Source organism: Azolla caroliniana, unplaced genomic scaffold (assembly GCF_043228905.1).
Source record: "Azolla caroliniana isolate FFs.n. ecotype wild unplaced genomic scaffold, voAzoCaro1.0.p SCAF_3, whole genome shotgun sequence".
NCBI lineage: Eukaryota > Viridiplantae > Streptophyta > Polypodiopsida > Salviniales > Salviniaceae > Azolla > Azolla caroliniana.
The window spans coordinates 8,545,159-8,558,032 of NW_028230438.1; the positions used below are offsets into that span (position 1 = coordinate 8,545,159).

At 37.6% G+C, this 12,874-nt stretch overlaps 1 protein-coding gene across 1 annotated transcript; it reads right to left on the reverse strand.

The window, feature by feature from the left end:
• Window positions 1-1,327: 1,327 nt before the first annotated feature.
• Window positions 1,328-9,733, reverse strand: LOC147866153 (uncharacterized). The gene is made up of 5 exons (XM_087316517.1): window positions 9,452-9,733; window positions 8,267-9,354; window positions 8,091-8,180; window positions 2,245-3,042; window positions 1,328-1,848 (listed from the first exon to the last, which is right to left on the reverse strand). The coding sequence occupies exons 1-5, from the start codon at window positions 9,534-9,536 to the stop codon at window positions 1,672-1,674; spliced, it is 2,238 nt and encodes a 745-aa protein (XP_087172643.1). The 5' UTR covers window positions 9,537-9,733; the 3' UTR covers window positions 1,328-1,671.
• Window positions 9,734-12,874: the final 3,141 nt, after the last annotated feature.

A 12,874-nucleotide genomic window follows, 5' to 3' on the forward strand; every position in this document is an offset into this window, starting at 1 on the left:
ATTGTATCACAACATTTTAAAATGTCTCTGAACTTGATGGATCTGTAGAACGGTTTGACGGCTGGCGGAAATCTCAGCCAAAGTCTTTAAAATACGTGCTTGTCAAAAAAGATGCATCATCATAAAATAATAAAAGAAAATTTGTATATTATCATTGAGCACTAAGATGTCTTAGTCATAAACTAATTTAAGAGACCAAAGACCTGCAAATTTCTAATTTGCTAAGAGTCAATAATATTAAAAGAAATTTGTATAGGAATACAATTCAAAAATCAGCATACTACTATTGTTTTTTGAGAAACACATACACTACCATTGTTCTAGATTCTACTACATGAATGTGCTTCTGAGTGAGCATATTCCATTGTTACTAAGCCACAACTCTTTGCTTATGTCCTAGTTGTCTCTACTAGTCTAAGCCCTAGTGTGGTCTTGTAAGGGGTTTGCATTATAGGTTAACTTGGCCACATGACTCCCTACTTGCGATCACTTCCAACAATGTCTTAGCCTCCTATAAGCAAGGTTCAAAGTTTCATGGATTATGCTTTCCCACCAGTCATCAAACTCATTTCATTCTAGCTTTACACCCAATATTAACTAGGTTGAGGATTGTTTCTTAATGATATGAAATGGAACTTCAATAGTCCGATTAAACTAAAGTTGGATCGAGTCATCTCAATCATCTAATTCATTGTCAAGCTCCATTGCCAAACTCATGCACAAACTGTTTACAAAGAAAAAAAGGTATGATAGGGTTGTCATTACATTACAATAACCCACTAAAATCTTCAATGACTTGGCTCATGTATATAGAGATGACAATATTGCAACCTATTAAAATGAGCTTACAAGATCCCAAATTGGCTAATTTGAATATGGTTTGCAAATAAACCATATATCACAATGTAATTTTGTATAAAATGAAGAAAAACACATCACCCATTCCCTTTCTACAACTCTCCATTATGGTTGAGGCACTAGTCTTGAAGTTTTGACAGCATGTTTCCATTTCTCAACAAAACTTTATTGCACAGCTGAAATGAAGCATTCAGCATATTCACAAAACTGTATTGCACAAAACAATGAAGCATTCACAAAACTGGATCAGTTCAAAGAGTGGAGTAATATAAACATTCAGAGACTTAAGGTGCAAAGATGTATGGTTAGAAATCACCGGCTCTTAATGATTTTCATTCATGCAGATCACATGCTAGCGTATGATATTAATATGACTCTTTCATATAATACATATTTTTGGTGATTCAACATGCATTTGTTATCACTCTTTTAAAGCTCACTCTTTTCATATCAAACAGTTTGCACCATATAGAGAAAAAACAGGTGATGAATTGCCAACCCGTTTAAAACTATTTTTGCTTGTTTTGAGTCTTAAGAATTTACAACTTGGCTATGCTTGAGTAGAGGGTGTGATATGCACACCAATACTTTATTCCATCTCATAAGAAGCTTTTTGATACAACCCTTCGAAGTTCGAGGTTAAAAAAACAAATCAACGTTCCAAAAATACGCCGATATCAAAATCGTTTTACTTCTACTGAAGAATAGCAATCATCAGGATCATACACAATACCCTTTTTCCGTAAGGTTTAAGCGCAAGGTGTAAAAAGATTTACTTTTGCACTTCCTACAAGCAAAGTCAATAGACATGAGTTAGACAATAATGCCATTTGCAAATGAACGGGGGGGCTCATCATCCGTTTCCGAATCTGACGAAGATAGACATGCCGATGAGATGCTCTCCAAGCTTCCCATGAACCGACTGACGGAAAGAGTTTTCATTACTTTGTGTTTGCATGTCCCATTGAGAGGGCTTTTTCTCTGGTTTAGCTGTTCCATCACATCAAAAGAACACAATTTGGTTAGGAGTTAGGGTTTAGGGATACGGGACAAGTGTTGACAAATTTTAGAAGTTAGGGATTAGGACATTAAATGATTGGGATGAATTAGGGAGCACAGGGATTGCTGGCTCAGGATGAGGTTTCACTTTTAGGGAGATTCAGAGTAAGGGATTAGGGTTTAGGGTTCCAATTGTTTAGGGTTAGGACTTCATGACATTGGGTATTAGGGTTTACAGACATTCAGTATAAGAGTTCAACGACATTTGGGAACTATGGTCTCTGGTTAAAGGCAATAGGAAAGTAGGAATGAGCAATGTAATCCCTAATCCCTAAACCATAAACCTTCTCATCAAATAGAGAACAGTATAAAGCAAAAGCAACTAACCTCGTGATAGAAAGCATTGATTTCCTCTTCAGTTAACTCGCTGCCTTCCGCATTCTCTTCCCAACCAAGAGACCGCATAAAAGCAGCTTCCTCCTCCTCAGATGCTCCAGGCATAAAAGAAACCTTAGTCTCTTCTTGGATTTCTGTTGACAAACTCTTTTGCAACGGGCTATCCAATACGGCTGGGCTATGCTTTGAAACACCGTTTGCATAAATCGTCAATGACATCGATGGCAGATTTGAATCTTCACAGATACCATTCAGCTTCAATTCGCTTCCATTGTTAGTACAATTTTCTCCTTTATTTATCGATACATCGATGGATTCATTGGTAATCTCACTTTTAACTTCATTTGATAAATTGGATGCAACAGCATTGCTTGATTTTTTTCGAATAGAATTGAAGAAATCACTCCGATTACGAGCCTGAAGTGATGGTCGGCGGTCATCAGCAGCTGTTATTGATCCCTTTACATCCAAAATAGTCTTACGGAGACCCACTATTCCATTATTAGGAGTAGCTAAAGATGGAGCAGAGGTAGAAGAGGCAGTGGATCCTTGAGGAATCAAAGGGGGGCCACTGTCGCTTCTTGACAAAGTAGGAACTACAACCCCATCTTTTCCAGACTTAAGGACTAGTAGCTTTCCTTGGGACTGCTTTGGTGGTTCTACCCTTGCAGTTGTAGGTTTGTGTGACAAATTTGACTGTAAGGAACCAGGCTGTTGGGACCCTTTAGATGTCATCACTGTTCCATCTACAGTCCGTGATGCTTTAGCTTTAGATTTGTCAGAAAGAATCTGGAACAAACATATTGAACAGTCTCATATCTTCGTTGAAACATCATTGACGCATTGGAGTACATACAATACATTGTTTCACAAAGAAATACCTAGTAAATATGATACAACTTCTTTACATCATAGATGCATCAAGGTATATAGATGACAAATACGCACAACTCAAAATGGATCTTGTTCTTCACATGTATGATAGGTGGCTTGAACAAGGAAAGAGAAGGGAAAAAAACACTAGTTACACTCATATGAACTGACATGTTAGGACGTCTACAAGGAAACATCACGATGCACCAATTCACATTTCCATCCTCGCAACATTCAGAGTGAGACAACATCTTCACACAATAGTGTCCTTTGACGAGTTATTTCACTGTAAAGATATGTAGGCTGGGAATGGTTTATCCTGTGATGATTTTGGCTGATGTACTCTTGAGTTGGCAATTTACTACTCAAGATATCCACACTCAAAAGTCTTTAAAAACTTCACATGCCACACATTTTGATTGATCCGTTAATCACAAGCCATGATACATTGTGATTTCCCTGTGATGAAAATGTATTCTTTTTCAACACTGATATACATGGATGGAGACTCTTCCCTACATAGGAGAATCAAAATCAAGCAATGCTAAGGGTAGTCAAAATGCTTTCATAAGAATGACAAGGAGGTGGTAGAACCATCAATATCTGTGAAAACTTCCTTCAAACAAGTTTGCAGGATCACAGCATAGCAGAATGCTATTATTACATGCCTAGGTCATAATTCATCATAAACATGATGGGTTCTATTGGATTTAGTTGCAAACTTACCTATGAAGACAGCTGGAACAAAGTTGAAATTGTAACAAATGAAGAAACTTGATATAAATAAGGATGGTTGGTCAAGTGCATTTTAATTGTACAACAAAGAAATACATTTGTTGAGAGTCCTTGCTATCTTAGCCCTAGGTTAAGCATTACTTGGACAGTGTGACATACTTACTTGGACTCGGCAATGGTCACAATCACAATCTTGTACAATTGTATTACCATGGATTTTATATTGACAGATGGCTTCCCAAATATAGGATGGATTTGACTTGCCCTTGGAGAATTTCATCAAAAACTCTCTGAGATTAGATTTGTATGTGGGTAGTCTATGACATGCTAAACTGGCCAACGTGATGGATACATGAGTTATACATGTATTGCCACAGATGTCATATTAGAGAACGAATTCCCAAATATTAGATGGATCATGCACTTTTTGCAAAGCATGTGATGGATTGCTAACATTTTGAGGTAGCCATGACTCATACACCATCTAGGGTTAAGGATAGAATTTGGAGAGTTCACTGTGAGACTTGCAAAGCAGAATGAATATACTGTGAAGACATATTCTACCTAAGAACAGACAATCAAGAAAAATATACTTGCTAAGAATAGATCGGGGATTAGTTTTATGTTTACAAATCAATCTTTGCAATTGCACATTTTTGGCAGCCCCTATGGTGTAGTGATGGCTAATATGCGGAAAAAAAAGTTGCAAATCAGTTGTCATAGACATCCCTCAAGTCAAACATAGGTCAGCATCTACTATCTCTTCACATTTTACTTAAATGATCCTTTATGTATTGTTTCTAGCAGTTTCATTTCAAAAGTTTGATCATATTAAGATGAGCAGTTAAAAAATTGAATGATTAGTTTTAGATTTGCACGGTTCTAATCCTTTGTTCATGTCTGCATTCATCTCTTTATGTCTGTATTTCCAATGCGATACTTTCATATTTCTTACGTCAACTAGAGTTCTGGCAAAAAAATTTATTCCCAAAATTTCTGGCAACTAGAGTCATAAAAAAATTTATTCATATTCAGAATCACATCCTTAAACATGCAATTAATATATTTATATAAAACTTTTAATATTTGATTCCCATAAACAAAGGAACCAAAAGAGGTCTGAATTGTTGATGGAAAAGAAAATTTTGAACCTTTCAGTAATGATGTGATTGGCAATTGGGTTTGATAGTTCGGAGAATTCTGCTGCATTAACTGCAGCATGCAGTAGAGGACATGGAAGATTTAGACAACAAGGTAACTGAAAGTTGGATGAGGTGGAAAGATTGGGAATACTTTGTTGCATTCATTGCTCCATGAATACCATCAATTTTGGGGCATGTTACAAAGAGATTCTGTAATAAAGACTAATGACTAGCTACTGTCATTCTTTAACAATTATTACCAAAAGGCTGGTGAAATAAGACCCAAGTATATTAAATTTGGGAGCGACATTCACAATGGAAGTCATAACACATCGTATATGGATTGCATTGTGCATCACAATTCCCATACAGAAAGAGAAAAGAGGACACCTAAAAACTGGAAGGAACATACTCTAATGCATGCACAAACAAAACCAGACAAACACTGCGTTCTCTCTTTTTTATGACTAGACCATTCAACATACGCCTGAAACTGAATGAGTGCATGAGGGAACGAATACAAGAAATGATCAGCATAACAAAATAGAAAGACAAACAAACACAAAACGCTGCAAGTGCAACCTTTGCATATATAATATCAAACCCAAGAAGGGTAAGACCATAACTTCATACATTACTTGAAAAATATTATTATATAAATACATTTTAATATTCGTAGCTCAAAGTTTGAGAAGCCTTGTGAGGTTATATAGGTTTAAAGAAACTTATGAGGTTATATAGGTTTCCCCTGAAGGTATTTTTTCAGATGTCCATACTTGGTACACCTTTAAACATCCCTTTTCCAATGCATGCATCTTTATCAGCAATTGTCTCCTGAATTAGGAATGTTCATTCTCAAATATCTTCTTTTCCTATTGCAAGACACCTTTCTCAACAAGTAAACCTATTCTCAACAAGGCCATTGGGATACAGAACATGATAAGAGTCATGGTGGTTTCAAAAATAAGAACCAGAATGATCATATCCACTCCCAATAATCGCAAGGGCTGATCCGGAATCACCTACTCAATTGACAAGCATAGCTTTGATAGCTGCTTTATTAGCTTAAAGCCATGCAAACCGAAAATTAATCTTCTTCGTAGCCTTGATTATGCTAACTTATAGAAAGCAATTATCTAGATAGGTAGGCATTTCCCTATGAAAACAACCTAGCGAGAATGGTTTTTTATCTAATATAGGCGGCCTGTGACCTCCATCATAGGAATTGGAGGTGGCTTACCAAATAGCTCATCGAACTCACAAACAACTTCCAAAATGGATAATCCTAAATTAGGAAGTGGATCAACACAAAACACAAAACCTAAAAGCAACGTCGGCATATCCTACCAAAAGCCCCATCGAAATCTAAATTTACTGCTACTGCATCACTAGCAATAAGTGCACAATGATCTATCTTCCCAAAGTAAGGACATTTTACACCAAATCAGGATCCGTGCACTAACCTGTTGTACCTGATCCGGAATCACCTACTCAATTGACAAACAAGCATAGCTTTGATAGCTGCTTTATTAGCTTAAAGCCACGCAAACCGAAAATTAATCTTCTTCGTAGCCTTGATTATGCTAACTTATAGAAAGCAATTATCTAGATAGGTAGGCATTTCCCTATGAAAACAACCTAGCGAGAATGGTTTTTTATCTAATATAGGCAGCTTGTGACCTCCACCATAGGAATTGGAGGTGGCTTACCAAATAGCTCATCGAACTCACAAACAACTTCCAAAATGGATAATCCTAAATTAGGAAGTGGATCAACACAAAACACAAAACCTAAAAGCAACTTCAGCATATCCTACCAAAGCCCCATCGAAATCTAAATTTACTGCTACTGCATCACTAGCAATAAGTGCACAATGATCTATCTTCCCAAAGTAAGGACATTTTACACCAAATCAGGATCCGTGCACTAACCTGTTGTACCTGATCCGGAATCACCTACTCAATTGGCAAGCATAGCTTTGATAGCTGCTTTATTAGCTTAAAGTCATGCAAACCGAAAATTAATCTTCTTCGTAGCCTTGATTATGCTAACTTATAGAAAGCAATTATCTAGATAGGTAGGCATTTCCCTATGAAAACAACCTAGCGAGAATGGTTTTTTATCTAATATAGGCAGCTTGTGACCTCCACCATAGGAATTGGAGGTGGCTTACCAAATAGCTCATCGAACTCACAAACAACTTCCAAAATGGATAATCCTAAATTAGGAAGTGGATCAACACAAAACACAAAACCTAAAAGCAACTTCAGCATATCCTACCAAAGCCCCATCGAAATCTAAACTTACTGCTACAGCATCACTAGCAATAAGTGCACAATGATCAATCTTCCCAAAGTCAGGACATCTTACACCAAATCAGGATCCGTGCACTAACCTATTGTACGATCATCCTTGAGAGAACGAATTCAAGTGCTTAGTTCATGGATTAATTAACATGAGATATCTCATGTCGTGGATGTGAATATCACATATAGTGTGGATACTCCAGCATAATCAAGAGGAAAGACAAATGGACTGCTAGAAAGAGTATCGTTGTAACCATAGCAAGTAGAAAAGTTTAAAATGCAAACAAGTCCCCACTCTCATATACAATATCAGCCACTATATAAATGTTTGTGTCCAGGTTGGTATTTTGCACCTAGTATTTGGCAATCCATTGGTTGTCAATTGGCAAGCCTATGTAAGTTTTAGGCAGATATTATTATTCATCCTTTTACACTTGTGTAATTTTTCTTTTGTGCTGGTCCACAACCCTATTATAGATGATATTTCTTTAATATCTTTAGAAATACTTATCTATATATATTATAGAGGTCCATTCTTTAACATCAGAGATTTTGTGAGTCACTGATAAGAAGACCGAAAAAAGTAGGATGTGTATGTCAGAACCAGGAGTGGTATAATTAGGTAAGGTCTTTCATTTCAAGAGATCAACAATAATGCTCCATAAGGCAACTAAAAAGGTTTTGACAGATCATCTTTGAAATATATGATTAGAAATGTCCAAAACTGTGTGTGTGATTTTTTCCAGTCATTAATGAACATCCTTAAGGTCTTAAAACATACCATGGTTTTCGGCAAGGATGGCGTCATTGGAATCAGTTGACGAGATTGCTTGAGCGCAAGCTCCTCCAATCTCTGGCTTTCAAGTGATACCTATTATGTAAAATGCAAGTTCATCAGAAATTCAGAGGAATAAATGATAATGAAGTAGCCAAAATCATCAAGCTTAGAATGCTCACTTGGGGGGGTGTCCGTACACGTGGTGGATTCTGAGCAAGAGCTTCTGCCATGTTTAGGGGAGCTATGGTTCCTATTGGAACTCCCCCAACAGAATTTGCAACCTGGCTAGAGTTTGCAGTAGATGCAACACTCACAGTAACAGTGGGTGCCTGTATATTACCATTGGGGATGTGTCCTTCGGCAAGAAGAGAGCTCCAGCCATCAGTTCCTCTACAATTGGGCACTTCTGCAAGCACAGAACTCCGAGCATCGATTCCTCTAGAATTGGGTACTTCTGAAAGAAGTGACCCCCGGGCATCAATTCCTCTAGAATTGGGTACTTCTGCAAGAAGAGAACTCCGAACATCAATGCCACTCAAATTCATAGATGATGAGACTGCTACAGTAACAGGAAAACCACCCATCAATCCAGGTGATGATGCCCGATTCAAGTCTGGCCTAGCAGACCCTTGCCAGAGAGGCCGTGGACTCCCCACCATAGCACGTGGACTAGCAACAGAGCAGTTTCCATTCAAAGAAATTGGAGGGAAGCTATTTTGCTTTTCATCCGAACCAAGAGTAGGGAAATTGCGATCAAAGACTGCTTTATGCCTACTTGTAGATAGGCTCTCATTCACACAAGGCAAAGAGGGTACCATTTCAGTTAGTTTCCGAATGCCTTGTTGTTCGGATAGTCTGGGAGACTGAGACTGAGACCTTCTCAGCTTCCTTTCAGAATCAAGTTTAAGAGACAATCTGGTAGGTAACAGGCCATAATCTCTATCTTTATCCTTTTCCTCGGCAGCCATGCCAAGAAGCCATTCTTTTCTCCTATCCTTATCACTCCAATGATCCAGATCATATTCTTGGTCAGTATTCCGAGGTGCTGGGGTATTCCTTTCAATGTCGTGGTTTCGTGCCGAGGAGCTCCGATGCAAATTATACTGAGAGAACTGATTGCCCAAGTGATCTTTCTCAGGTAGTGTTCGTTCAAGAGCACTTCTCCGAGTAGATGGAGAGAATATCTTGTCAGAAGTAGCTGAATTCCAAGTAAAATCTGAACTATTCCCACCTAAAGAAGTTTTTGTTCGAGAAAACCCACCATCATCTACAAAATTAGAAGCAAATAACATTCAATCGCCATAGTGACAGCTTAAATCAACACTAAATTTGTTGACGACTGTTATGGGAACTTCGAGAAATACCTTGAAAAGTTTGTGTGGCTGAGCCACCTCCCCCAGTTCCTTTCAGCCATTCTGGGATGAAAGAAGGTTCACTTCTCTCCACCATAATTGTATACCATTATGGGATGTCAAATGACCATCTGGAACCAGATCCCTAACTCAAATCCTAATAGATACACATACGGTTTCTGAATTCCCTATGCCCTTGCAATAATATTTTGCTTTCAACTGAACATTGGCGAGGCGATTATAGCCAGATTGAGAAAAAATGTTCACAGAACAGTGTGTAGGAAAGCAAGAAGAAAAAAAGGGGGAAGCACTTTACTCACAGAAAAAATACAGACAAGAGATATGCACAAATAATAGAGTGACAGAAACAGAGATTAACTGTACTTAGTGAACTCCACATGCACCAAGAATGCACATGTACAAAGGGCCCGACGCAAAATGCAATAGAAGAAAAATCGTGGGCAAAAGAAACTAAAGCAAAGACTTAACTAAGAGGCTAAAGACAAGGCAGGAATGGCCGGGCAAAACGTGTGGCTTTGAAGGTGTCCAAGACAGTTAACAGCAAGAAAGAAAAAGCGAAAAAAGCTTAATAGAGGAATCGAGACCCTTCCGAAGTGAGACCATGCTATTTCAAGGAGATAATTAAAGGTCAAAGAAAACCAAAAACAATGGGGCTAAACAGAACAAAGTTTGAATGACTGAACCAAAATCTGAAAAGAGCTAAAGCAAAAATCAAAACATGAAGGGACTGATCTAACCCAAATCCTAAAGGCCAAACCGAACTTAAATCAAACCAAAATTCGAGCCTCCATAAATGCTTACATTACGACTTTTCGAGAGATTGAACAGAGTGAACCAAACAAGTTTGATTATATAATGGGATCCAAAACACAATTTTCTTGAAAGAATCCAACAAGCACAGGATCAGAAGCCCAATTTCTCTTTAAAAAAACGCAAGAAGGATATAGGGATCAAAAGAACAGTTTCCTGAAATGAAGCACAAGAGGGGCCAAGAATAATAATTTCTTAAAACAGCCCAAGAAAGACGGAAAAAATCTCTCTACCTCTTCTTCTTGTTCGCCCTCTTGCTTTCTTCTTCTTCTTCTTCTTCTTCTTCTTTTGCCTCTTCTCGTCCAGAAAGCAGAAATCCCTTCAATCAGTGCATGCAAGGATTGGAACGGCTGACTTGCAGAGATGGAATTCTAGGGTTCGTTTCTGTTTCCACTGAGATGGAATCGAGTGATTCTTGATGCAATCTACGGGTGTAAGTAGCTTTCATGCGGTAATCAAAGGTAGGGTTTTCCTGCTCGCAGAGATGGAATTAGGGTTTTCCTGTTGTGATATCAAGTGAAACAAAAAGAAAGGGGGGGGAGGAAGGGCAGGATCTACACCTAATGAGAGTTTTTTTTTTGTTTTCTTTGCTTCCTTGTTTCCCGAGGAGGGAGGAGAAAAAGAAGGGAAGAAACTAAAAAAACACAAACAAAACAAAAAAAGTCAAGAGTTTTTTTCTTTTTTTTCTTCGTGTTTTGTTTGTAGGATAGGAAGGGGGAAGGAGGAAGAAAGTTAGGGTAAAGAAAAGGGAGGGGAGGGGGAGGGTATTCTGCTTCTCTTTCTGATTTCTCTCTGTGCTTTTTAGGGTTTCTGCTTCTGTTTTTCTTGGCTATGGCGGAACAGAGCAGAAGAACAAAATTGCCTTTCTTCCCCTGATTGAAGATCTCCACCGTTCTGCTTTCCTTTCTAATTTCTCTCTGTGCTTTTTAGGGTTTCTGCGTCTGTTTTTCTTGGCTATGGCGGAACAGAGCAGAAGAACAGAAGAAGAAGAAGAAGTAAAAAGAAACAGTATAATAATTATCGGTAACTAAATTGCCTTTCTTCCCCCGATTGAAGATCTCCACCGTCCGATCTCAACCGCCCGATTCGCGCCACGTGTCCCACCCTCCTCTCTCTCTCTCTGCTTCTTTCTTCTCCCTTTCCTTCTTCTTCTTCTTCTTCCAAAATGCTTCTACAAAAAAAATTTAAAAAATAAAGAACAGTAAAAAAGAGACTCAAAAGTGTAATAATCGGCAACGGTTCGGTTCGGCTTGAGAGTGTCAAAACCGAACCGGTTTGAAACCGATCCGTCTACCATTTCTTGAAACTACCGAACCACGAAACCGCTAAACCGAACCGTTAAAAAATTTCCAAACCGTTAAAACCGCGATTTCATGGTTCGGTTTTGGTTTTCAATTTTAAATTTTATTATTTTAAACTTTAAATTTTCAAAATTTTAAAGATTTTCCTAAAATGTGACAAAGGCTTCAAAATGAAAAGATTGTTTAAAAGCAATTTTTTTTATTTTAAAATAATAATAATAATAATAAACCGTTTAAATCGAGGTTTCTAGCTATTAAAACCAAACCGAACCGTTTAAAAAAACTTGAACCTGAACCGAACCATTTAAACCGTTAAGCCGCGGTTTCGCGGTGCTGTCCGAACCGATTGTTACTCAAGTGATAAATTTTCCCTACTTTTTTTGTTTTTTTACAAATATGACCAAAGAGATAGATAGATAGATTTTTTTTATCATCCGCAGAGAGGCCAATCTAGACCCATGAAGAAATATCGTGTGGGAAATTAGTGTGTCGAGAGTGCGGGAAAAAAAACCTTATCTGGGGATTTATATGGGGATGTTTTTTTTCCTGTTGTAGCTGCTTGTAATATGTTGCTTTCTTGTTGTTGCGTATGTCGATCAACAATGCAATTCACACCGCTTTATCTCCCTCCACTTACATCGATCAATTTTGGAGGCAACCTCAATACCAAATCAAGCATCTTAGCAAAAAAAAACCGAAAAATGAAGACTTTTGATTATCTCACACTTACAGACAACAATATATACATATGTATATGTATATATAAGGAGATATATATATATATATATATATATATATATATATATATCATGATATTGGAGTATGCAGCACAATTGGAATATGCGTAATGCTTTCATGTTTGATGGTAAACATTGGGTGAAAAACAATATGAAGAAATTGAAAGGCATTATTATGTGGAATTTCGAGATGTTAGAGAATGTGGGGATCATTTCCTCAAGTGCATATTCAGGTTTTCTAATGACTTTATAGGATGTCTATCTCCCAACATAGGATAGGTAGTCAGCGTAGACTAAGAAGTTGTCAAAAATGGATTTTACATACAATTAATATAATTGTGTGCTTTTACATAGAGAGAGAGAGAGAGAGAGAGAGAGAGAGAGAGAGAGAGAGAGAGAGAGAGTCATTTGCATTAGCCTTTTTCACATGGGACTCTATAGGTTCATAAGGATGTACCTAGAGATTAGGGATGTTATGGGAACCTTGATTGATTTTGTGGTGAACTGATAGGATATTATATTCCATCATATGTAATCCGACTTTTGTAATTAGTACATTATTATTT